Consider the following 27,456-nt stretch of genomic DNA (forward strand, 5'->3'; position numbering starts at 1 on the left):
TGTGTATTATAACCTTTACGCTAATATAATGTGATTCTATTCAGATTTGCCCATTGTTGTTCATCATCAAGCATTATTTAGTTTTCAATATCAATCAAACATTGCGTTAGAGTTACTTCTTGTCCTAAACTCCATAGCCTCCCATGTAGTGTCATTTGTGTTGTTGTCACAGTAACACACACACACACACACACACACACACACACACACACACACACACACACACACACACACACACACACACACACACACACACACACACACACACACACACACACACACACACACACACACACACACACACACACACACACACACACACACACACACACACACACACACACACACACACACACACACAGTGCAACCACTGACCTGTAAATGAGCACAATGATGAGGACGATGAGGGCCACTATGGAGGCCCCCACTCCGACCCCTATCTGAGCCTCCAGGGGGAAGGTGGCCAGGCTCAGGTCATCATACTGGACCTTACCCAGGGAGAAGTTCAGGTTGCCCATTTGGACCTGGAACACACACGGAACACACACACCTCAGATTAGCAATTTCAGGTAGGGGTGGTGAAAAAAACTAAAATAGACAAAAGACGAAGATGGATAAGACATGGACTTGATTTTGCTTTTATGCCATAATTTGCCACAGCGCCTCTTAGCACACAGCGGACTGGAGTACCTCCCTAAAACCCTCCTTTGAACTGAATCCAGAAATCCATTTTGAATAGAATCGTGACCCCAAGAATCGGAATCCAATCGTGGGATTCTCAAAGATTCACTCACACAACATGTCACATGAGGTCACACACATACCCACTCTGATGTTTAGAAGATGATCGTGTGGTTGTGAGATGAAATCTTGAGAGGACTTACAGTGAACTCGGGCAGACTGTCGGAGCCTTCTCGTTTGCTGTTTAAAGCCGGTGCTGGCTGCTGAGGTGGAGGCTCGCAGTATAAGTGGTTCCTGGTCAAGGTCTTGACAGCACACACCCCGTCCCCCACCATCACCACCACCTCATCCTTAGTGATGGCCAGGTCCAGGTTGTCCCCCTGAGAAACACAGGGAACTCAAACTTCATCTCACATCTCCTTTTCTCTCAATTTCATGACCAAACAAAAACGTGGAGAAAAAAAAACTGACTAGAGATGCACCGATCCACTATTTTTCAGTACGATCCCATTCCGATATCTGGGTTACCGATACCGTCCGATATCATAATTATTATACATTTCTCTGTTTTGGTGGTGATGTTATGTGTAAGGTTAGGAAGGCTTAAGCAACACAGCAATTCCTAATTTAAAAGAGCAAAAAATATACAAAAATACCTTAAGGTTTATCTGAACTGCTTTGAAAAGTTTGAATACTGAAAAACATCAGCACTATCTCTTTTGAATTGCTAGATTCTTTAAAAAGTGTGATATGTGTCACATAGCTATGGTCTTAATATGTAATGTTCTTTCATAGTTTTAACAATAAATACCAAAAATAAAATCAAAACAGACTTTAGAATTTGGATGTGTATATGGATCGGAGTTGTCGTTCCTATATGTACAATAAGTAGATTGCAGCCATATCGGACCAGACACCGATATTGGATCAGATCGGTCCCATCCCTGACACTAACTAGCCCCATTACAGCTCTAGTGAGTCAGAGGTGCTGTGGTGTGTATCTGACCTCTAGCTGAATGAAGCTGCCAGGGTTGTACTTGTAGGCCTTGAGGGGGTCTTGTTGGTTGAGGGGCCTCAGCACTGGGTTAGCCTCATAGCTGAAGGTCTGGTCGTTGAGAGCCCTGAAGTCAAAGCGCAGGTTGTCCAGGAGGAACTCCACGGTGAGCACAGAGCCCAGCACGGAGCGCTCCAGCGGGGGAGAGCGGCACATGATCAGAGAGGAAGAATTTACCTCACAGCGCTCTGCAAACTGAGCAGACTATAGAGAAACAGGAGGGAGAGTAAGGAAGGAAAAGCTTGAAGTTTAGACATAACATAACCCAAAATCTATCCATGTCATGGGACTGATGCAGTGGATATCATAAACCGTGCTCATTTCACCAAAGTTAGGCTCTCTAGAATTTACAAAGATGTCGACCCAACTTGTGATAGATGTGGACAGGCTCCGGCGAGCCATGTTATGTTCATGACTTGCCCGTGTTCATATGTTGCCTTAATGTTTATTTTGTTATGATATACAGTATTAAAGCACTTTGTGTATATTTTTGATACCCTTACATTTCATTTGATGTTATTTCTCAGCCCCTTTCTTTTTATTAATGAATATATTTTTCTCTTGTTAGCCGTATTGGTAAGTGTGGTGTGTTGTCCCTGCACTACATTTGTGTGATACTTCTCTTGTACTTCGATAATAAAAAAAAATTAACAGATTTTGGTAATAAAAAAGAAACCACACACACACACAAACACACACCTGTCTGTCAGAGCGAGTGGACCTTGCTGGCCCCTTGTCCTCTCCACTCCTCCTTCTCTTCCTCCTCTTCCTCTGGCTGACTGACTCAAAGGGAGAGACGGTCACCACCATGTGGGGCTCCTGCACCACGTCCAGGTTATGACCCTTCACAAAGATCAGACGACCACCACTAAACAAGACAGAACAAACTCTTAGGATATGAAAACACTAAGAACTTTGAAACTAATAATAATAATAATTCATCTTTACTTGTATGGCACCCTTCATATATAAAATGCAGCTCAGAGTGCTTTACACACACAAAATAAAGATAGTACAAAAATACAAGCACCCTAGAATCATAATGCCCACAACAAAACACATTTATCACAGTAAAAAAAATAAAAATAAAAAAACTATAGTGCAAAAAAGGCAAAAAAAGATAATACCATTTATTTATTTATAATGAATTGATCAAAGCACAATAAAATGTATAAAACAAATGTATAAGAAATAACAACCATAAAATACAAGAGATAAAAAGACAGAGATTGTCCAGTCAGATTGAGACTCACTGCAGGAAGCTCTTGGCGGGCGCTGCGTGTGTGATGTTGGGGTTGTGTGTGTAGCGGTAGGCTGTGGTGTGGAGGTGGCGCTGGCTGCTGCCGTAGTGCAGGGTGACCCGTTGCTCTCCTGTCTTATTACTGCTGCCCGTCACACACTGCACACTGGACATGTCCACCTGGGATACACTGAGGACAGCAGGACGAATACATGAGGTCTTACTTAACTAAACCCAACAGGGAAATTAGGGCAATTAATAGAAAAATTATCGAAACCGACATTCAGACCCTGTAATAGACTTCATCGTTTGATGTGGGCCCTGTCCAAGCCCCTCTTTTTTTACTCTTAATCAGCAGTGATTTATTGACATTTTTGTTTATAAGACATTTATATTTTAAATATTTCAGTAGAAGATATTCAATTATTTTCTACTTTTCAAATGTCAATACTATATATATAAGTTAATCTATTTGATTTGCAAGAAACACAAGATAAATAATTTCTTCTGTTTTAGATAACTTGATTTTTATTTCAAACTGAATTGGGACATTTTTTATTTCAAGCCATGCTTTGATTTCAATTGGAAATATTCAATAAATAACCATAAATAGTTAGGGAAGGGAGGGAACATCAATGAAGAAGTCTTTACTGGGACAAAGACAGAAATAGCAGCTTTTACTTTAAAAAAGAACAACAGACAGTGTGTGTGTACGTGTGTGTGTGTGTGTGTGTGTGTGTGTGTGTGTGTGTGTGTGTGTGTGTGTGAGCCTTAGACTTACATGTTACAGGGCAGCCCTCCCACAGTGACAGTGAGGTCAGAGGGACGTCCTGTCAGCAGGTTTCGTCCTGTGATGGTCAGCGATGTTCCTCCTGCTTTGGGCCCCTTCTCTGGGGACACACCCATCACAAAGGGGTCCTGAGAGGAAGGAACAAGGTTAGAACTAAATCACACACACACAAGCATGCGCGCACACACGCATACAAACACAAATATGTCAGTTTCCACAGACAGGTCAACAGAAATCTTAGGTGCTGTGACTGAAGCAAAGCTACGTACCTGGTAGCTGAATGTCTGAGGGGACAGGCCAAACTCTCCTCCGCTCACTTTGACAGACACGTGGCCCTCCTTCTCTCCTCCACTGGCTTTGGTCCTGCACACGATCCTGGAAGACACACACACACGGCTCATTAAAAGTGCACAACGTAACTGTAGGTGTGTCAGAGACATATTCTCATAACTGAACAAACAGACAGAAGTTAGAAAATCTACCTTAAAAGGTACCGTTTCACTATTGTTTACAGCAGCAGGGCCCACAGTTTTGTTTACGAAGATATTCTACTTGTTTGGTTACAGATGCCTGAAAATAATTTTGGTTTGAAATGATGATGGTCAAATGACTCATTACTAAAGAAAATATCTAAACGTACGTACGTGCGTGTGCGTGTGCGTGTGCGTGTGTGTGTGTGTGTGTGTGTGTGTGTGTGTGTGTGTGTGTGTGTGTGTGTGTGTGTGTGTGTGTGTGTGTGTGTGTGTGTGTGTGTACCTGGATGAAACCTCATAGAGGTTGGGAATGACAGTGCACGGAACCCCGGCCACTGACACAGAGTGGAGGATGTCCTCAGCCTTCTGGCCAAGGTTGGAGCCTGAGATGGTCACCGTGGTGCCGCCTTCCAAAAGGCCAGAGAGTGGCTCAATCTGAGGGGAAATCATTTATTTTAACTGGATGCATGAGGTATCTCTTAAGTATAAGCCCTTATATTGTACATCTTCCTTCAGTTTACTGTATATTGCACATATTGTAATTTTTTTTTGTCATATTGCACATTTAAATGTATTTACTTTTCTATACCGTTTGGGTTTGCCTGACTCTTTGCACTATTTAGAATTAATTAAATGTAAATATTACTTATCTTATATTATCCTTTTGTACTTATAGCACTGAGTCCCAGTGTATTTCAGTTTCTACTTTGATAAGTTGATAGTAAGGATCAAGATCTGAACTGCCATAATGCAGTAAAATCACGACTATATGTATATTGTTATCTATTTTGTATAATTAATCTCCCAATGTATTGAAGTACCAAGGGGAAGTGGAGAGGTCAAAGGGTGAATACAATACTCACAGAGTGGATGACGGGGGCGGGGCACGTCTGCTGTACAGGCTGACTGCAGGAGTCAGTGTAGAGGCAGCTGGGCTGAGCAGCACCACACCACACACAGCCGTACTTGTGGTCAGCAGTGTGGCAGCGGCTGCAGTCGGAGCGCCCCACTGAACAGTTGTACAGGATCACTGAGGAAACAGGCAGCCAGACAGTGTTTACAGGTGTATAATGTTAACCAATCATAACCAATCATAAGTCATCTGTACATATCGCATATACATATTTTTTATTATACTTAACATTATTCTATAACATGTAGATTATACTCTCACTAAAGTTGGTATTTTTATTTCCATGTAGAGTATTGTATTTCCTCATAATTTTATTTTATTTTGCATTCAAAATGTACTTCATATTTATATGGTGCACTTTATCTCTACACTTTTTATCTGCACTGTGTCCTTGCACTTCTTTTTAGTTTATGTGTGTCTCAGGTGTTACCCTCTTCACTTGTGTGTTTCTATTATACATTTTCTTCCTCTATATTGCAGTGTTGAGAGGAGCCTGGGGCCCAAGAATTTCACTGCCAATGACTGCTTCTGTAATTGTTGTCTATATGACAAGTAAACCATCTTGAATCTTGGCATTCAGGCTTGTTCTCAACTCACTGTTGGCTCTTTAGGGAAAACACTCTCAAGGTAATAAGCCGTGTGTTGAGAGCAGAGAAGCACAAGACAAATGATCAGATCCAAACGAAGTCAACATGATGTGAGCCTCACCATAAAGATCAGGAGAGCTGTCCACATGGAAGGTGTCCCTCCTCTTCACATACACCATGGCATTGTATTCCTCCACTGGAGCAGAATATGTGTACTGGAAAAACAACAATGTTTTCATATAAATACATTGAAATATACAGTATACATTATACTATAATATACTGTATCTAGATAGCACTGTGGATGGCAGCTCTATAGCACACTGTATATGCTGATTATTGACACATAAGTATACAGGCACATACTGTCATATCCCCCTATTTTATGCATATAACCTGTAAGAGTAAGAGTTTATTTATTGTATTGTACCGACCACTGGCAACCACTGCTCCAGTAACTTGATTGAGTGTATCGTTATAAAGAGCATTTTTCTGTTTCTGAGAATTCACACAAATGCTAGACAGTCCCCCTGTAGTGTAAGTGCACCCTGTCAGACCTGGTGTAGTTGACAGGTGATGTCAAAGCTGGATGGATTGTTGTCATCCGTCTCCACGTAGGCGTCCACCACCACCGTCTGTCCCTCGATCACCAACACACACTCATAGTCCAAGTCTGTGTCCTAAAACACACATAGACGCAGGGTCAGTACAAACATTCTTGACATTTGGTGTGTGTGTGTGTGTGTGTGTGTGAGTGAATTACCTGATAGAGGTGCAGGTTGCGGGCCATTAAGGTGATCTTCTTCTCCACTCTGACTGGTAGCAGTGCAGAACCTTGGACCTTCTCCACACAGGGACAAGCAGAGGAACCCCAGCTTACAAAGGAGCCCTCATCCCCCTGTTGCACGCACACAAACACACACACACACACACACACACACACACACACACACACACACACAATCTCAATACGTTTCTTTTATTAGGAGCACTGAAAATTATTTTGGTATATAATTTTCTTTTCCCTGTTTTAGTATATTATGTCACAGTTAACTTAAACAAGTTGACTTTTCCATCATCTCGCTTTCATTCACACACACAAACACTTGAGGCGCCCTCAAAGGAAAACCAACTTTCAAAGTGAGTGATCCTAAGCTGTGAAGGTGGAAAAATAATAACACATAAGACATTTCCAAAACAAACCACTGCTGCAGCTGGTTTTTGGGGGTTCACTCGATGCAGAAACGTGAACACAACGAGAAGAACACACAGGTGTCAGACAGAATAGGAAGAGAAGGGGAAACAAGGGCGGAAAAGGGAAGCCTGGGTTTTTAGCTATGTTCCTTTAGTAGGAGTCTAGAGTCCTGGGAGGCTGCTGAAGCTTTGAGAAGCAGAAGAAGAAGAAGAAGGAGGAGATGGACGGAGGAGGCTCAACTCACCGGGAGGAAGGCGTCAGCTGCATCATACTGGTAGTCCAGCTCAGAGTCGGTCTCCAGCAGGTGGGGGTAGGACGGAGGGGCGTGGTCCACCTCGCCATCACCCGACAACACAGTACCGGCAGAAAACGTGGCTGTGTCGTTTTGTGTCTCGCTGTGAACATCTATATGGACCAGCTCCTCGGGGTCAGTGCTGCTTGGACTTCCTGCCTCAGTCTGGGAGTCTTGGGTGGGCATGGGAGTGGGGGACTGGGGGGTTGGGTGGTGGTGGTGGTCCAGGTAGAGGGAGGGCTCTGAATCATCCTCCGGTTCACTCACGGGGAAGGGCGTTGGCAGGGGGAAGCCAGAAGATAAGGTGGTGGGGGGCTTGTCCGGCTGTAACGCTCTCTCGGTCTCCTGGCGCTCGCTGGGGGGGAAGGACTCTGTCACTGCCTCCTCCAGTGGGGGTGAGTCAGGGTCCTGGGGCGGGATGATCAGAGGCATGACAGGCTCCAGGTCTCCACTGAGACCATCGGACGCCGTTACGGGCTCTAAATCCAGGACTGCCATCGCGACAGTGGGTGTGAACGCAACATCTTCTGAGTCGCTTATGGTGATTACAACTAGCTCTTCTGCCACGGTCACGTCCTCTTCCCCGGTGATGACCTCCGGGATCTGGGTTGTGGTGGATGGCAGGGTGCTAGCAGGCTGAGGTGGGGGCGGGGTAGTGGGGGGCTCAGGGGTTGTGGGTGGAATGGTCGGTTCGGGAAGGGTGGTGGGCTCCTGAGTTGTTGCTACAGGGACAGGTATCGTTGTAGCAATAGTAGCCATTTCAGTTGTCGTGGGAGTGGTTGTGGTTGCCATGGGAGTGGTTGTGGTCGTCGGGGCAGCCGCCGTGGTCGTCGGGGCAGCCGTCGTAGTTGTGGCCTTTGTGATGACTTTAATAGGTTTGATTGTGGGAGGAGCCGAGGTGGGGAGTTTAAACTGAGGGAGGGAGGAGGGTGGAGGGCAAGACATGAGGAGAGGGTGAGCCAGAAATAATAATAAAAACAAAACTTATGGACCAAGGGACATGGAAATGACCAATAACTGAACTTAAAGGGATAGTTCACTATATTTGAAGTGGGGTTGTATGAGGTACTTATGCATTGTTAGTCTGTTACCTTATGGAGATGGAGATCAGTGCATTAACTATAAGGAGTGTCTGGGAGACATTGCTGTAGCGGAGGTCAAAATTGTTCAGGTGCAGCAGAGGGGGCCAGCAAAAAAACTTTTTTCGTCAGACAGCCTATTTTTTTTCCCCAATTAATTTTATTTTTTTTGCAAGCGTAGTTCAGCCATGTATTACTATGCCAACTCGCACCGGTGCAGTGCAGCGTGTCACTCTTCCAATCTGCTGTTTAAATCAGAGCATCCGCGGTTAGTGATAAATCCAACATTAAGCGTACAAATGAACAGATATTTAGTTATTAGTTTTAAGCATAAATATATATATATGTGGCAAAAACTGTTTTTCTGCTGGCCCCCTCTGCAACACTACTATCTCCATAAAGTAACATACTTACTATGCATACGTATCTCATTCAACCCCACTTAAATACTGAACTATCCCTTTAAATTTTGTTATGTTGATCACATAACCACCTGTTATAATGGCTCATGACACATGCAGAGCAATGGCTGCACATATTATAGGATTATATTGGCATATGAAACACAACAAAACATGTATGGGCATTGATAAATGTATGTACAGTCATATGAAAAAGTTTGGGAACCCCTCTCAGCCGGCATTATAATTGACTCTGCTTTCACAAAAAAAATATAAAAGTGGTATGTCTTTAATTTACCAGGAACAGCTAAGTACTGGGATGTTTTCCAAACAAAGATTTTTTGAAAAGCAGTATTTGGTTGTATGAAATAAAATAAAATGTGAAAAACTGGCTGTGCAAAAATGTGGGTACCCTTGTGGTTTTGTTGATTTTAATGCCTGTAACAGCATGTAAAACTGATGACTTTAAACACAAAGTTGGTTGGATTATGTTGTTAAGCCTTGAACCTCATAGAAATGTCTGTTTAATCATGAGAAAATGTATTTTAGGTGCCTAAATGCAAGTTGCACTTCTCTTTGACTCTCTGCTGAAGTGAGACAGAATGGGATCATCAAAACAGCTCCCAAAAGATCTGAAAAACAAAGATTGTTCATTGTCATGGTTTAGGGGAAGGCTACAAGAAGCTTTCCCAAAGGTTTCAATTGTCAATTTCGACTGTAGGGAACGTTGTCAGGAAATGGAAGGACACAGGCACAGTGGCAGTTAAACCCAGGCATGGCAGACCAAGAAAAAAACAGGAGCGGCATAGGTGGAGGATTGTGAGAATGGTTGCACACAACCCACAGATCACCTCCAAAGACCTGCAAGAACATCTGGCTGCAGATTGTGTATCTGTACATCGTTCAACAATTCAGCGCAATTTGCACAAAAACATCTGCTTTTTATAAAGACCAAATAACTTAATTTTTGTCTCATCAGTCCAAAGCATTTTCTTCCAATATGAATCTGGCTTGTCTAAATGAGCTTTTGCATACTCCATGCAACTGTATCTGTGGCGTGGGCGCAGAAAGGGCTTCCTTCTCATCACCTGGCCACACAGATGCTTTGGTGCAAATTGCACTGATTTGTTGAACCATGTACAGATACACAATCTGCAGCCAGATGTTCTTGCAGGTCTTTGGAGGTGATCTTTGGGTTGTGTGCAACCATTCTCACAATCCGCCGCATATGCCGTTCTTGTACTTTTCTTGGTCTGCTAGACCTGGGTTTAACTGCAACTGTGCCTGTGTCCTTCCATTCCCTGACAACGTTCCTTACAGTAGAAATTGACAATTGAAACCTTTGGGAAAGCTTCTTGCAGCCTTCCCCTAAACCATGATAATTAATAATCTTTGTTTTTAAGATCTTTTGGGAGCAGTTTTGATGATCCCATTCTGTCTCACTTCAGCAGAGAGTCAAAGAGAAGTGCAACTTGCATTTAGGCACCTAAAATACATTTTATCATGATTAAACAGACATTTCTATGAGGTTCAAGGCTTAACGACATAATCCAACCAACTTTGTGTTTAAATTCATCAGTTTTACATGCTGTTACAAGCATTAAAATCAACAAAACCACAAGGGTTCCCATATTTTTGCACAGCCAGTTTTTCACATTTTATTTTATTTCATACAACCAAATACTGCTTTTCAAAAAATCTTTTTTGGAAAACATCCCAGTACTTAGCTGTTCCTGGTAAATTACAGACATACCACTTTTATATTTTTTTTTGTGAAAGCAGAGTTAATTATAATGCCAGCTGAGAGGGGTTCCCAAACTTTTTCATATGATTGTATATATGTATACAGTGGAGGAAATAAGTATTTGATCCCTCAACGATTTTGTAAGTTTGTCCACTTACAAAGAAATGAGTGGTCTATAATTTTAAAGCTAGGTTTATTTGAACAGTGATAGACAGAATATCAAAAAGAAAATCCAGAAAATCACATTAAAAAAAATATATAAATTACTTTGCATTTCATTGAGTGAAATAAGTATGTGATCTCCTACCAACAATAAAGAATTCTGTCTCCCACAGATTAGTCCTTGTGCTTTAAAAATGTATTTCTAATCTCAACTAGTTTCCTGTATAAAACACACCTGTCCACAGAGTCAATAAATCAAACTCCAACATCTCCATCATAGGCAAGACCAAAGAGCTGTCTAAGGACATCAGGGACAAGATTGTAGACCTGCACAAGGCCGGAATAGACTACAAGACCATTGGCGAGAAGCTGGGTGAGAAGGAGACAACTGTTGTTGATTATTCGAAAATTAAAGAAACACAAAATGACCATCAATCTCCCTCGGTCTGGGGCTCCATGAAAGATCTCACCTTGTGGGGTATCAATGATCATGAGAAAGGTAAGGGATCAGCCCAGATCTACACGGGAGGAGCTTGTTTATGATCCCAAGGCAGCTGGGACCACAGTCACCAAGAAAACCATTGGTAACACACTATGCCATAATGGATTGAAATACTGTAGTGCCCGTAAGGTCCCCCTGCTCAAGAAGGGACATGTACAGAACCGTCTGAAGTTTGCCAATGAACACCTAAAGAAGAAGCACATTAAGGCCATGGAGTGGCCTAGTCAGTCACCGGACCTTAATCCAATAGATCTGTGGAGGGAACTGAAGCTCAAGCGACAGCCTCGAAACCTTAAAGATTAGGAGAGGATCTGCAAAGAGGAGTGGTCCAAATGTCCTCCTGAGATGTGTTTAAACCTGGTCATCAACTACAAGACACGTCTGACCTCTGTACTTGGTATGTATGGTACTAAGCAATGTTTTGATAGGGGATCAAATACTTATTTCACACAATGAAATGCAAATTAATTTTTATCTTTTTTTATGTGATTTTCTGGATTTTCCTTTTGATATTCTGTCTATCACTGTTCAAATAAACCTAGCATTACAATTATAGACCGTTCATTTCATTGTAAGTGGGCAAACTTACAAAATCAGTGAGGGATCAAATACTTATTTCCTCCACTGTATATATGTATAAAAAAAGAATATAAAAGAAGGCATGTATTTCTTAACAGGAATTTACCTCTCCTCAAAGGCTCCAAATTATAGATTAGACCGACACATCTTAGAGCCATTAGTCTAAGAAAATACCATAACTGAACCAGTAATTCAAGTATTTGTTTTGTATGGTAGACCCATTTCATTTCAGCTTAATATGAGACCAAAAACGCATCGCATGCGATGCTGGTCTTTGTGATGTTGCATAAACGTGAGTTGCCAACCACTACTATCCAGCTGCGGTTATTCATAAATGAATCCCAGTTCCACATTTATAGTTGAGTTTATTTAATGAGACTAAATGAATGACTTAATTATCAATTTTCCCCTTCCTGATGTGCGTTCAATGGGAGTTAAATCCTCTTCTTTGTTGTTCTTCATTGATAGCATTATTTGAATGCCCTTCTAGCTGTTTCCCCTACAGAGTGTAGCTTTTGAAGTTTGGGAGGCTAATGGAACAATGTTTTTAAGAGTCGGACCTTGTTTTGTTCATATCTCAGGGTTGTGCATGAGGTCACATGCACACATATGATACAATAAACATTCCAGTCAGTGTTTCACATTATTCCACTAATTGACAGGTGGTGGCAGCAACATTCCAAGAAACATGGCAATGCTGTAACAATAGTAAGGGAACAATCGTTGCCTGGTGTAAACAATGGAAGATTTAATATATCAACAAACAAAGGCTTTTAAATGTTATGAGGAAGGGATAGGTTTCCAAAAAACACATTATGTGTTTTGGTAACTTGAAACTGTAAATTTGGTTTATCAATTTCCTGTTACTGGGCATTTTGGCTGAACAGGTGTTCAGGTGTTTGTTCTCATTTTAAAATGTTGAACCATTATTATAACAAATTCCAGAAAGGAGCATCAAGGCTTTGCTGAAGAGCTTGGTGCTAGCGTTATTTCTGTAAAAAAAATAAAAATAAACCACTACACTCAAACTGAATTTTAAATGTGTATGATATTTGTGTTAATCTAGATGTTTGAATCAACCGAATGCAGAAGAAGAAAATCAATCAGTTCTGAAAATACAAACTTCATTTAGAAACCATTACAATCCATGCTTGCTTTATCCATTCACAAAACACAGTCACATATTATCCTCCATAATTGATCGTCTCTTTACAACAACAGCCTGCACGTTACCTTTAGGATTCTGGAAATTCTTGATTTTCCAGTCATTTGACCTCTTTTGCTTTTCCCCAAGAACTTTCATAAAGGCAGAACGTGTGGCGATTGTGTGGTGACAACTCCAGGATTCAAGCGTCTAAATCTTTAGATTTTTACATCTCAGTGAGATTTCTACAGTTGGCTGTCTTTAGTTTAAGTAACTTACATGTTGGTTGTAGATGATGACCCCCTCCTCACAGGTGGGCTTGTGGGTACACAGGTGCTGGTGAACACACCAGTTACAGCCCCATCGGCTCAACACACAGCCCCGGCAACTGCAGAGAGAAATAACAGGATGAACGGATTAGAGAGACATGGACATTTAGCCTCCGTAGGAGGACTGGCAGCTTTCAAAACAAGGAGCCAGGGGTTAGGAGCTATGAAGAGAAAAGGGAGACAAATAGGAGTAGTATGGGATTGTTCTTTTAGTTATTAGTGGGAGAATGGAGAGAGGAAAGAGTGGTATAAAGAAAGAGAGATACAGCTACTGTATATCTTGTAGACAGTAATCCAATTGCAGCTCATCTGGCCCCATTGGTAAGAAAGGTCAGTGATCTAATTCAACGCAGCCTCAGTTTCTTATCAGAGTAATGGGAAGCAAATAGGAGGACCAACATGGACAAAGAGAGGCAGAGAGAGAGAGAGAGAGAGAGAGAGAGAGAGCATGCGTCTCTATGCAGCTCTGTGTCCAGGTGTACAACCACTGTCCATCTGAGAGTGTAACATCTCCCGTTGTATAATATTCTCTATTCCATTCCAGGGACCGTCCCAACTGCCTCATCTATATATGGCTTTGTTTTTAGCAGTAGAGAGGCGAGTCACTGCAGGCGAAACATTGTATTTACAAGAACTGGTCAATTTAGAGATTTTTGTCTACTTTGTCTACTTTACAACATGTCAGCAAGGTAAATGTAGTTGTTGATTTGACCAAACCTTTTCTGTTTGGGTCTGTCTGTATATTTAATAAAACTATCTTTAATGGCCATTATCTCAACATAAGTATTTCATGTTAATTGTCTGATGTATGATACATTTCCTTCTTAAAAGCATGATTACAATCTTTTGATTTATAAAATTAACACCTGCAGTGTCTAAAACCCAGCGTCAAGAAGCACAGCTGAGCCATGTGATAAGCATATGTTAAAATAAAAAGTTGAGAGAGAGAGAGAGAGAGAGAGAGAGAGAGAGAGAAAAAAGAGAGAAAAAAGAGAAAAAGAGAGCGAGAGAGAGAGAGAGAGCGCTTAGTGGCAGACAACAAGTATCTACAGCCTCCAGGGGCATACGTCGAAGAGATTTACAACTTTGGTTAGATGGACATGAAAGAACAACTAGCTGATGTGTAAGAGAGAGCATTTAAAGTATGTAGCAACAGGTATGTAGAGAGAGAGAGAGAGAAAGAGAGAGAGAGAGAGAGAGAGAGCAGAGCTGGTGTAACTCACGGCATGCTGCCAGACAGCTGCTTGACGGCCGTACAGTCGTAGTAGGTGAAGTCCCTGGATGTGACGATGACCTCGCCAAAGCGCAGAGACAGGGTGACTGTGACAAAGTCTAGAGGAGAGAGAGACAACCACAGACAGACAGAGAATGAGAGAGAGAGAGACAGAGAGAGAGAGAGACAGCATGAGGGAGAGAGCTTACCACTAACATGATGCTCCACCTGAGCACACAGCAGGCCAAGCTAATATTAGGCTAGGCTTATATGGTCTCTGATTCATAAGCCTGGAATGAGTACACTGTTCGGCAAAAACACAAGTGAAATAAGGTTTTGGTCCAGACAGCCAAAACACAGAGGCCTAATGGAAGCCATGTGAAGGCTGTTTGAGGCTTCTATCCTATCAGACAGACACACACACACAGTCAACATGGGACAGGAGCTCTGGAAGCTGCAGGAGGCAACTACAACTACTGTCATTTCTCACAGCGAGGAACATTTCTCTTCCAAATAACATCACTTACTTGTCCGACAACTCCATTCAATAGTTCAATTAAAACGGATTTGACATATACAGTGGCAAATCACAACAGAAGTTATCTGAGGGCACCTTTTATACAGAGCAGGTCTAGACCAATGCTCATGTTTGATTTCTTGTAAGCAATGGCATGGAGTCACTGTGGAATTTCCTCTACATTGTACAACATGCCAAATGTACAACATGTTTAGTTAGGACAGCAGAATGAACTGAAAATATGCTTCATACACACTATATAAAGACATGTTAAAGGTGCACTATGTAACTGTGGGTGTGTCAGAGAAGTGAAACTTTTCTAAGGTATATTCTCATAACTGAATAATAAACGATCAAAAAACAAAAAACTTCAGGAACAAGACAATTGGATCAGCAAATGTAAACAAATCAACCTCCTATAAACTGCATAGTGCACCTTTAACACCTAATGTTGTATCAACAACAGTGACCTTTAACACATCGGGCAAACACAGAGTGACACTGGCTCTTTGGCTGATAAATGTTTCACTATTTCTACCAGCTAAGTTGTTATTTTCCTCTGGTTTGGTGTTAGTGTACAGTCAGTGGCTTTGGTTTGAGCTGTACAAACTCAAACCATGAGCTAGCAAAGATGCTAACAAAAGTAAAAGTAAAGCTTTAGGGAAGTGCAGAGCCGAGTGGTCATTGTGTGTGCACTCATCACTACAGGCACAAAGTGATTACATCCATTGTCATTATCAAAACATTGATTAGTCAAGCTTCCTGTGGGTGGACAAATGGCAAATGAGGACAACCCAGTCTGTAGAAAAAAACAAAAGTCTAAACTGTATGATGTCATTTAGCAAGTCCACTTAAAAAGATACAGTGTGTGATAACATCTAGTGGTCAATCTCTGTGTCTGCCCCTCTCTTTTGGAGAATTTACAGAAGCTACGGTGGCCTTCAAGGACAAGACGGTAGTGACAAAAGATTGCCTCATCCAGCACTGCCTCAAGTCTGGTCACAATGAAGTTGTATTTAGTTATTTATTCTATAGTACTTCTCCTTCGTCTTCAGACAGGTGCATTTCCCCATGACGCTCATTATATATAAAAACGCTTAAGGCCGTTAAGTTTGTTGATTCTGTGCTACTGTAGAAACATGGCGGTGCAACATGGCCGCGGGCCCCCATGTAGATATAAAAGGCTCATTCTAAGGTAATAAAACACTTTTATTTTCAAATGATTAAACACTAAATAAACATACTACTGAATATTATATTCCTTTTCTACCAAGTCTGTTCTGAAAAATGGCAATTCCCGTTAAACACTGAACCTTTAAAACGTTTTATGGAACAGGCAACTTTAAAGCAGCAGTTGAAGCCTTTAACTGGCCTTCTATTAAGTAAGCTCCAGCACTGTCCCTCTATAAGTAACAGCAAGCCACAGCTAGATGGCTAAATACAGCCTGTGTGTCCATATCCCCGTCACCCTCACTCCTACAACAAGCTTCAGGAATGCAGCCATGGGAACCTGCCTGTCTCTCTGTGTGTGTGTGTGTGTGTGTGTGTGTGTGTGTGTGTGTGTGTGTGTGTGTGTGTGTGTGTGTGTGTGTGTGTGTGTGTGTGTGTGTGTGTGTGTGTGTGTGTGTGTGTGTGTGTGTGTGTGTGTGTGTGTGTGTGTGTGTGTGTGTGTGTGTGTGTGTGTGTGTGTTGACTTAAGTTTTAGTTAGTCAATCTTCAGGAAATGAATGTTAGTCTATGTTAATACCCCTATTTATATTCTGGACTTGTTCTGACTTGCTTCTCACTTCTTATCTTCTCTATTTTTATTGTATGCAGTGAAACACCAAGGGAAATTTCCTTGAATGTGAAAACTTACTTGGCAATAATAAACCTGAGTCTGATTCTGATCAAATACAGCGGATGTATGAGAGCTGTATGCTTAAAAATACTCCCCCTGTTGTGTTAGGTGGCTTAGAAAAAAAATTGACTGGGTTAGCCTAGATTTAGGGACATAGAGGGATTGAACTGTGCCAGACAGACACACACACAAATTAATCTGAATTGCAGGATGCAGCCAAATTCTCCACGCTCAAAGTTGAAAAGTTCAAGCCAGTAATTAAACATCAGCATCATCAGCTTTTGTCCCCTAAAACAAACAAAACAGACACATGTGCAGGTGGTTTGCCCTCACCCTGGCCCGGAGGCACTGTTGGTACGTGGCTGCTGTCAGGAGAGTGGCAGGTGACCCCACTCTGGGTGACCACAGCAGGACTGTGGCTGTCCTGGAAGAAGCAGGAGTAGAACTCATCCTTCTCCAACACTGGAAGTCCTGGGACCGACAGAGACACCTGAGGGGAGAGAGAGGATATTGAGACAGTCAAACACTGATTCAAACCATGGCTAGATCACTGCATATAGAGCTTACTGCCTGGCAAATAATTAGTGGTACATTGTTTCACTTTAGTAAAAAAAGAAAATCACACTTCTGTAGCCCACGTTATTGGAATAAACCAGACCTAACCAACATAAATTAGCTTAAAAACAAGGTTTCCTTTTTAAAGCAGAGCTCAAGTTTTTTATATTCATCTAACCAAAAGATATTAGCAGAAATTGAAGAGATGTAAGGAAAAATCCCTCAAATCATCATAAGCAAGGCAACAAAACAATGGAATGAATACCATTTTACAATTTGAACCCAGGTCACACAACAAAAAGAGCCTATCTCCCTCCGGAGTATCATTAAAGCAGCCTGTACACCTGCTAGAGTCAGACAGGAAGTGAATAAACTGTCTGAACACATCATTCGGATCTGCTCACGTAAATGTAAATTGTCAATGTCAAACTAAAATGTATTTTAGTATTTTTACCCCATTTAATCTTTATTTGATCTTTTGTATCCCTTTAAATCCTTCTTATCTCTGTGTTATCCTTATTGTATGTTGTGCTTGTTTATTGTGCTTATTGAGGTTCTTCTTGCTCGTGATCACTGTAAATAAACGCAAGCTCAGTGTCTCACCAGTTGAAATAAAGGTCACTGAATTGAATCGAGTTGAATTGAATGTGGAATAATTCAATTTTAAAAACCAAATTAGATTTGATTGCTGCAGGAACATGAATCACACTTCATGAGTTATTATTATAATTCCCTTTTCTCATCTTATTTAGGTTTCACGTATCCTCCACATTCCGCTTTCATTAAATAGTCTGACCTCTACGGTTCCATGGATATCTGTTAATGCAAGTGCTTTTCTTCTGGACTGTCTGTTCATCAATGGTGGACAATAGCGCTGCTGACATTAACTGCTCACTCAGTGGCAGGGCTGCTGGGTCTTAAACCAAATGTGTTTCAGTCCTGACAGAAATGCTGCCAAGTAACAAAAGCTGTCATTGAACATCTGGTCAAATCAAGACTTATTCATTGATCACATTGTTTCCATTGTAAATGAAAGGTTTGCCACTTTGTTTTTTTTATATATAAAAATTAAACTATTTGTATGGGTGCTTGTTCATTTCTGTACAGAAACTCTGTGGTTCTCTTAATTCCAAAAACACAACATGTCCTATATTAAGCTTTAATTTTGGTGTCCTTCATTCTCACCGGCCACTTTGTTAGATGCTTGTAAAAACAAATAGCTATCAGCCAATCACATGGCAGCAACTCAATGCATTTAGGCATGCAGTTGTGGTCAAGACAACATGCTGAAGTTAAAACCGAGCATCAGAATGGGGTAGAAAGGAGGTTGAGTGATTTTGAACGGTGTTGATGGTGCACGGCAGGATGGATCCATGCTTTCATGTTGTTTACGCAAAATTCTGACCCTACCATCTGAACTTCGCAACTGAAACCGAGACTCATCAGACCAGGCAAGATTTTTTCCAATCTTCTATTGTCCAATTTTAGCCTGGTCCAAACAGACCATTGTACTTAATTTCATTTGTACAGAAGGTCTGGAACTGCTCTATTTGGCAAACGTTCACTCACTTGGAGGCGGGTGTCTGTTGAAGTTTAAAACTATTGGATCTGCCCAGTGCCACTCTGGATCAGCCAACCAATCGCATAACTTTTGGTCGTGACGTATGACATGAGCCGGCTTCTGACGGCGCATTCCAGTTGTACTGGGAACTCGGAAATTTCCGACTTCACTACATATTGTAGTCTATGGATCTACCGGTACCTGGCAACGGTAACTTGCTAGAGCCTAACGTTTAGTTATTTGGACGAGAAAGGTTGTAGGCGTCCATACTTTCGCGAGCAGATGCACTGGAACGCAGACAGGCCGGAACTCGGAACTACCAAGTCGGAAATTTCCGAGTTCCGAGTATAAAGGAACGCAGAATTCAACTGAAACTGGAGCGCGACTTCGACGTCATCGTTCTCAGCCACTCGCTCTGTTCGCTGATTGGACGGCCGGAGATTTTCCTGAGCTAGAGCTGAGAAATTCACCACAGCCCCCAGACTGACTACTGAAGGGAAAATTAAATTTGAGCGGAAGTAGGTAGGCAGGCGGAGCCAGGCTAGTCCAATTTTAGTGAGCCTGTGCAAATTGTAGCCTCAGTTTCCTGTTCTTAGATGACAGGAGTGGCACCCGTTGCTATAGTCTGCTGTAGCCCAACTGCTTCAAGGTTGGACATGTTTTGTGTTCAGAGATTGCATTCTGCATACCCTGGTTGTAACGAGTGGTTATTTGAGTTACTATTGCCTTTCTATCATCTCGAACCAGTCTGCCCATTCTCCTCTGACATCAACAAGGCATTTTCGACCACACAACTGCCGCTGGCTGGATATTTTTCTTTTTCGGGCCATTCTCTGTAAACCCTAGAGATGGTTGTGAAAATCCCAGTAGATCAGCAGTTTCTGAAATACTCAGACCAGCCCTTCTGGCACCATCAACATTGCCATGTTCAAAGTCACTTAAACCCCCTCTCTTCCCCATTATCCATGCTCGGTTATAACTTCAATAAGTTGTCCTGTCCAGGTCTACATGCCTAAATGTGTTACTTCCTGCCATGTCATTGGCTGATTAGTTATATGTGTTAACAAGAAATTGTACCTAATAAAGTGGCTGGTGAGTGTATGTCATGCATGGACATGGGTGTTTGCCATTGAATACATGAGCCCCAGTGTTTGGCTTTCTCATTCACTGTTAAATATATAAACACATTTATGTTGCACTGAGCTCCTGGGGTGAGGACACCATGATCTTAGGGCGTATTCACACCTGCCGTGTTTAGTTCGGTTGAAACAAACTCAGATACACTTCTGCCTTCGGTGCGCATCGTTCAGGCAGGTGTGAATACGGCAATCAGACTCAGGAGCGGACCCCAAGCGCCCCGAGACCCAGCTGAAGAGATGGTCTTGGTGCACTTCCAAACAAACTCTGCTGCAGTTCGTTTGTGGTGTGAATTTGTTCCGACTTCGATCCGACTCAAATGCAGGAAGCACTGTGCCTTTTCTTTATTTTGTCTTTTAATAAATTACCGTTAGCTTTAGTTCACATTATGGGAAAGTGTTGTTGCCACTATTTTTTAGAAGATTAGTTGTGGTTTGAGTGTCTCCTGCACAGTGCCAACAGTTTCACGCTGTGCTTTGCATGAAGTGTGAGTTTTTATTTTGCTTCCCATGTTAACCGGTTAGACCATTACTACTATCTCGCGAAGAACTGCAGCAAAAATACAGTGAAAATGATATGTTTCACATCGTAGCCTACAAGCCACAAACATCTCTCTCGCTCTCTTTCTCTCAACATTAATGACTTTCAGTCTATAGCCTACTGATATAAATGACTCACAGTTGCTATTTGCAGATTGCACAAAATCACTAATATAAAGCACTATGTGTGTGTATTTCAGACTCACCCTCCTGCTCTCCTCCCTGCTGACGTTGAATGGGTTGAGGTCCTGGACCAGCAGACACTGCTGCTCCATGTCAAAGCTCCACAGCCACTGACCGGGCTGCTTCCATCGGGCACACTCTGACTGCAACACACACCTGGAGGGGACACACACAGAGACCGGCCTGTTTACAACATGTACACTGTCTCCATTATGTTGTCGGCTTAAGGCTCTCAATCGTTTAAACGCTATTAAATAACTACTTAAATATAAAACCATGAAAATGACTACCAGTATTTAGTGTGCATTTTATAAAGTGCACTTCAACTCCATCCTGGATTGTGAAGATGTTCTACTACCTGGACTGAAAACTATCTAATAATTAAAGTGAGGACATTTTAAACTGATAGCCAGACATGCAGTCACATAGGGTGGGGTGGGGGGATGGCCAAGGTGTATGGGGCTTCTTCTTGTATGTTTTTATTAATTTATTTTCTTATATATCATGTATGTGCTTGTAGGTTTTTTTAATGTGGCCATGTGTCATGCAAGTTTTTTTATGATTGTTAAACAGCCCCTCTAGGGACGGGCATTACAATTGAGCAGTAGCTATAAATGCTGTGATGATGTACATTGGAGATGTGTCGTGTAAGTGTCTTTGTGGTAGCAAACACAAAATTAAATGGTAGAAGAAATGTGAGACATGTTCTAAACGATGTTTGTGTACTTGGAAACACAAACAGTTTCTAAATGAATAAACTGTATTAAACAACAAACAAAAAAACATTACTGTTATGAAGGAAGGAAGAAGGCAGGAGAGTGGGATAAGGAGTAAAGATGAAAGTAAAGGAGCAAAGAGTAAAGCCATCCAGGTGAGAGGGAGGGAGGGAGAGAGGCCAGGTGGTGAGGTAGAGAAGTGAGCAGAGGGGAAGACACACAGATGGGACGGACAGGTTACTTTATTTCATCAGACTAATATCCAACCATAACACCAAGTCGGCAGAAACCCAACAACAAGCAGAAAATACTGCTTCTGGTCAGTCAAACGTTATATATATATATTTGTTTGTATATATTTGTTTGTGTGTGTGTGTATATATATATATATATATACACATTCAAAAGGTTGAATTTACAAAAACTAAGTCCCCATCAAAAAGAAAATTAAACAAATAAATATTTAAATGTATAGTCAATAAAAACACCACTACTTATCTTAATGCACTCAGGGGCTTTGCAGCAACAGCATCAGTTGTTGGGGTATGACTTTGTTCAAGCTAATGTTAGTAAACCTCAAATTTCTCATTTTGGCTAATGGACAATACATTTGAACATATACTCAAATAAGGTCAATACTAAACTGAAAGTAGAAGAACATCTCTAAAACATGTTTCATTCTAATAATTAGGATTAAATTAAAAATAGCATCCAAATGTTAGCATTTTCATTGTGAGATGAGTGTTAGCATGCTGATATTAACATTTAGCTCGAAACAATGCTACATCACAGATCGATTAGAATGGCTTTAAAGTGGTGTTCCTTCATAAATGAAGATTGGCACAGATTAACTTAGTTTGTTAACAGAATAATTCACTAATATAATTATCTATGCATTACATGTGAATGATCATATGATATCTTTTTTTAGCTTTTGATTTTGTCAGTTTATTTGGATTATTTTGTACCTTAAACTTGAGTTATAATTGGGTTAAATTATACTCTCTGTGATGCTAGATTGGGACATATTCAGGGCTGGAGTGTATCTCACCTTCCCTCCAGGACACACCAGCCACAGTAGGGGTCGTGGCCCAGCAGACAGGCATGGCAATCGGGATGCTGCTGGCACTCAGCCACCGGCCTCTTCTGCAGCTGGAAAACCAGGACACACAATACAGTTCAGACATGTTCAGTCGTGCAAACCAACGCACACTAAGCTCCCAGAAATCTGATTAAAAAGAAGATGTGGCCTACATATTCCAGGGGAACAATGCAAAATGAGAATATGGTCAAAATTAGAATTATCTCAACAACGCTTACTGGTATAGAGAATCGAGGTTGACCACAAGGGAGTTCTAATGATTTATCTGTATTGCTACAATAGAGTAAGAACACATCTGTAAAAGAATAGCATGAACTGAGGCTAGAAGAGTGCAATTACTTTATGTTGCAAACCGTGTGTGTGTGTGTGTGTGTGTGTGTGTGTGTGTGTGTGTGTGTGTGTGTGTGTGTGTGTGTGTGTGTGTGTGTGTGTGTGTGTGTGTGTGTATTTACCATGTTATTAGTCATGATGAAGAGATGTTCATCTGTCTGGTCCAGGATGAGGTCTGAGCTGATGGCTGTGTTCTGCTGAATGGAGATGACAGAGTACTCCTCCACCTCGCCGTTTGGTCCCAGGAACACCTGAGGGAAATGTGCACACACAGCAAAACATTGTTTACATCCATCATTTCTCATCAAAATGCATCCTGTATCCTAAGTCATAGCAAACATAAGTGTATGCATTTAAATCATTAAACCTTTGCAGATGATGCATTGATGACCTAATGACTTCCTGATTGGCTGGACAGCTTTAAAAATCGAAGAAAATAAGTTGAGGACTAGCAGTTAAATTTGAGAAAAAAAAAGTAGTTAAAATGAAACTATGAAGAGTAGTCCAGAGATGCAGAGTTGCACACCTTTAATACTCTGCTCTTGCCAACACATGTTAGCTTAGCAGATAGGAAACATTGGATCCTTAAAATTAAGACACATGAAACTAGAGTAGAGTTTGGGGCTTTGGGTGAAGATATTTCCTCTTTGTTGATAGAGAGCAGAGTATACCTTAACTTTCTCTCTTTGACCTGAATGGTAGACTCTGACAAAGCATACTTTGCATTTTCCATTTTCCGAGCATAGGTTTTTGGGTGTCAGTTGTTGTTGCACTCTTTGCACACTGGACACATATGTCACAGTCCTTGGCGAGGTTATTTGTTGAGGCACAACACTTGAAACAGATGTCTTTTTCTTTCAGGAAAGCTTTTGGTTACTCTAAAGCCTTGCTGAAGGCGTTGTTTTCCTGATGTTATACCTTCTACTGTACATCCAGGTTTTTTCTTAGCGGTAGAATCAACAACTGAAACTTTTCGTGGGCACTTTTAGAGCTCCTTCACCAGTGTCTGGGGTTGACAACAGTTTGTAAAATGTGCCATACTGAGAAATATAGAGAGTTTTGCGTTCTAACCACTACACCACCACAAGCGTCCCGTCACAAGGGGAGTTACTTTAGCAGTCTGACAGTGTGCTGGCTGGTAAAAGTCTAGAGCAGCTATAATGTGAGTAAATACGAGAGGGCAGCCTGACCAACTGCTCATCCTAATGTCATTAATGAGATATACCACTGTGAGCCTTTGGAACAAAGACAGCAATCGCCCTAATGGGATAATCTGCTCAGGAGGAGGAAGTGTGAATCCCCCCAGTCTGCCCTGTCGTGTTCCAGGGTCCAAGCCTCCAGGTATGTGCAGGGTTTGAGGTCACATACACAGTCTGACATTCTTGAACCCTTCTTCAGCTCTCTGAAAATAGGCTTATACACCTGTGTCCATACAGACTACAGCACATGAATGAAACTACACAACCGGTGGGGACGCAGAGACAGGTGACTCAATGACAATCCTCTCTTCATACAAGTAATAGAAGAGCAGAAAGAGAAGCCTACCATGGGTTGCTTCTGTTTGAAAGACAATATGTTGAAGGGTTTGGTAAAAATCTGAGCAAAATGTGACACTGCTGAAAATAGAAATTGCACAAAATATAAAAACATAACGAAAGATCTCAAGGGCAAAGTAGAAAACTGTAAGCAGCGAGTGTGCAGCATGTCAGCTTACTGCAGAAAATACTCCCTTTTTTTGTAACGGAGCTGACTCACCTAAACAAACATTTAGAGATGGGCTGGTAAGTGGTCAGCAGTGCCTTATTAGACTGGTGAGGTTTCAGCAGTTCATACAGGCTCCTGTGTCTTAAACACAAGCCTAACTTAATTAACTTGTCTTGTTATTCCCAGTAGCTGCAATTAGCCAATCCACTGCACACCATGTTTATGTGCAAAGGGGCCTGAGGTCAACAGCACTGAGAGGGGAGGGGGTCAACATGTCACGATCAAAACATTAGATTACCGCTTCTTATACACTGTGCAAACAAAGAAAGTTAATGGAATGGAATATAAACTCAAAGATTTCCACGTCGCTCACCCTTTCCTTCAGAAAACTAGAGCAAGGACAATCAACGTATTCTATTATTACAGATGATAATGCAAGCAAATAAATAACCAAAATAAAACTGCATTATATAATCAATTTCATATGTGTTTATTTAATCTTATTCAGAGATTTTATTTTTAAGATCAGCATAAAAGTCCTCCAGTAAGAATAAAGCTGGTTGATATCGTTGAATTTATTTGTCTATTTTCTATCGTTTTACATAGGGATTATTGAGACTAAGGATGGGTTTATATTATTAGGGATCTAAATTCTGGGGACATGCAGCATTTTAAATATGAATACAGCAGTCTGAATATACTGCCATGAACAGATGATGACGACTTCTTAAATTGAATGTTGACATCAAAATCTATGAATACCATTGTGCCATCATAGTGCACTAAATTGTGGTCTAGTTTTTTTAAGTTGTATTCTTTATTGCTGAACTTACTTTTATTCAGTTAGATTCAACAAAAATGCTTGACAAACAGTCAAGTAAATAGTTTCCTAACTTTCCTTCCTAATTTTAATATTGCAAAATGAATGTGATCCTTTCAATGATACACAAACCAATACAATTATTTTCAAACAATCATCATGCTGATGAACCCAGCAAGATGGCTACCTGTATTGTTATTAAAAAATGCGGAGCACCAAGCAGTGCTTTGGTCAGACAGACAACAGACGGAGAAGTTTTAACCGATCTAGGATTTTTCATGGGACAGAGTGAACTGTTTTCACGCATGTCGATATGCAGTAGAGACTGTGTATAACATCAAGTTTGATGATCATATAATCATAAAGGTTACATTGATTATGTCTGTTACTAGTTTCACAAAATGTTACCAGTAGATCTCTAATGGGTAATTGTACATTGACAGTTTGCAACCTCACTACAATTAGAGAGTGCAGATGTAAATGATACCTGCTGCCATCAGATGGATGCATAGAGTGACCAAAGTAAAGGAAAGGTCTTTAGTACAAACTGCTATTGGTTGTGGATTACAGAATTGCTAAAAATAACTCATAAGATTTACTCTGCCTCGTTGGAATTATTACAATATTTGGAATAAATCTAATCTTTGGTATCTCTGGTAGTTACGTAGAATTAAAGTTCAAAGATGAACACAACATGAATAAAAGGGATTTGTATGATTTCAGATAAGCTTGTATTGGTTTGCTCATAAAAGGATATTTTTTGTATTATTTTGTATTATTTGCAGCTTTATACAGTGTGTTTGTGTGTGGTTATCCTGCTCTGCCTCATGATAACCTGCTCAATTAAAGCAGCTCCGAGTAACATTTAAATATCTTTTAAACAGCCTCATGTTTCCTCACATAATCATAAATTACCTTTAACAGCAAACGAGACCATCAGTGCAAAGAAAGACGTTTTTATATAGTTTTTATTACTGCGTTTGGTCTGGTCGCACACCCAGTCCGATTTTCGGTTCAGGCGTGCATGCTCTATGGTCACATATCCGTATTGGTCGCAGATTTCAGTGTGGCGCTGCAACGCGATTTGAGAAGCCTATCCCTCCAGGTGAGGGAAGGGGAGCGGGAGCCTTGTTTGAGACAGTTATTTGTCGTCATAATGACTGATAACGGGGCTGAACCATCAAAGAAAAAATAGAAAATGCAATGAAGAAAAGCTAAAAGGGAGAGTGATAGGCAGGCGGGAGGGCGTTACCAAGCAACGTATACACAATTTCACGGTAGCGAACTGCAGTGTTTACTCCTAAATGAATGAGCGGTAGCCTACTAAAACAAAGTTTACTTTGCCTCACCAGCATCATCAGATGACCATTATTCATCTGAAATAGTCATTATTTACAACAACATAAACACATTACCTCATCGTGATCCATACTAACTGCCGTCTCTCGTTCATTCGCTTTGTGTGAGGACACGCAATCTTTCAGCTCCGTGAGAGAGAGTAGTTAGGTGACACTGCTGCATCAACTCATTGCAATCAGGTGTGTGTGGCACTGACTGGCATTAGTTGATGCTGTGTCACCAACCACTCTCACGGAGCCGAAAAGAGTCCGGTGCCCTCACACTTTCAACACACAGACATGCACTATATTGCTTCCTGATCATTTGAATCTCGCACACCCGGCACAAGCTAGAAAACAGCTTCACGACAGCTGGCGTCGTAAAAATACTACCGCTTTTGTCCAAAGGGGTCGCCAACGTGCCATGTTACTCGTAGTGGCTTTAATCAGATTTCAGCAGATCTTACCCATTCTTTCGCTAGATCTTTGTTATAGTGGTAGTTACTCGCAGATACAGTACACAGATGAGTATGAGCATTCTCATTATATAAAATGGCAAAAATCTGTTGACGTGTCCTTTAATGCCTTTACAAAATTTCACAGCAATCCATCGAATAACTTTGGTCTTGACCGGATTCGTGGAAAGACCAACCGACATAGGCAAATTTAATTTGAGTCAACTTAAACTATAAAATTAAACTTGCCCCTGGCCTTAATTAATTTGCTCTATACATAGA

The 27,456-nt window shown here is 41.2% G+C and overlaps 1 protein-coding gene across 1 annotated transcript in view; it reads right to left on the reverse strand.

Moving 5' to 3' along the window:
• plxnb1b (plexin b1b) overlaps positions 1-27,456 on the reverse strand; it is a 110,277-nt gene that overhangs the window by 19,978 nt on the left and 62,843 nt on the right. The window contains exons 6-24 of the mRNA XM_080026242.1: positions 22,981-23,109; positions 22,478-22,578; positions 20,734-20,866; positions 17,069-17,225; positions 14,389-14,497; positions 13,116-13,224; positions 7,178-8,137; positions 6,502-6,636; positions 6,296-6,418; positions 5,860-5,953; positions 5,102-5,268; positions 4,522-4,673; positions 4,035-4,140; positions 3,757-3,893; positions 2,989-3,165; positions 2,435-2,603; positions 1,688-1,939; positions 885-1,061; positions 376-524 (exon numbers count right to left, since the gene is read on the reverse strand). Coding sequence (XP_079882368.1) covers positions 376-524; positions 885-1,061; positions 1,688-1,939; positions 2,435-2,603; positions 2,989-3,165; positions 3,757-3,893; positions 4,035-4,140; positions 4,522-4,673; positions 5,102-5,268; positions 5,860-5,953; positions 6,296-6,418; positions 6,502-6,636; positions 7,178-8,137; positions 13,116-13,224; positions 14,389-14,497; positions 17,069-17,225; positions 20,734-20,866; positions 22,478-22,578; positions 22,981-23,109 — 3,536 coding nt within the window. The remainder of the gene's footprint in view (positions 1-375; positions 525-884; positions 1,062-1,687; positions 1,940-2,434; positions 2,604-2,988; positions 3,166-3,756; positions 3,894-4,034; positions 4,141-4,521; positions 4,674-5,101; positions 5,269-5,859; positions 5,954-6,295; positions 6,419-6,501; positions 6,637-7,177; positions 8,138-13,115; positions 13,225-14,388; positions 14,498-17,068; positions 17,226-20,733; positions 20,867-22,477; positions 22,579-22,980; positions 23,110-27,456) is intronic.

This window comes from Ammodytes marinus (genome assembly GCF_949987685.1).
Source record: "Ammodytes marinus genome assembly, chromosome: 4".
Classification (NCBI taxonomy): Eukaryota; Metazoa; Chordata; class Actinopteri; order Uranoscopiformes; family Ammodytidae; genus Ammodytes; species Ammodytes marinus.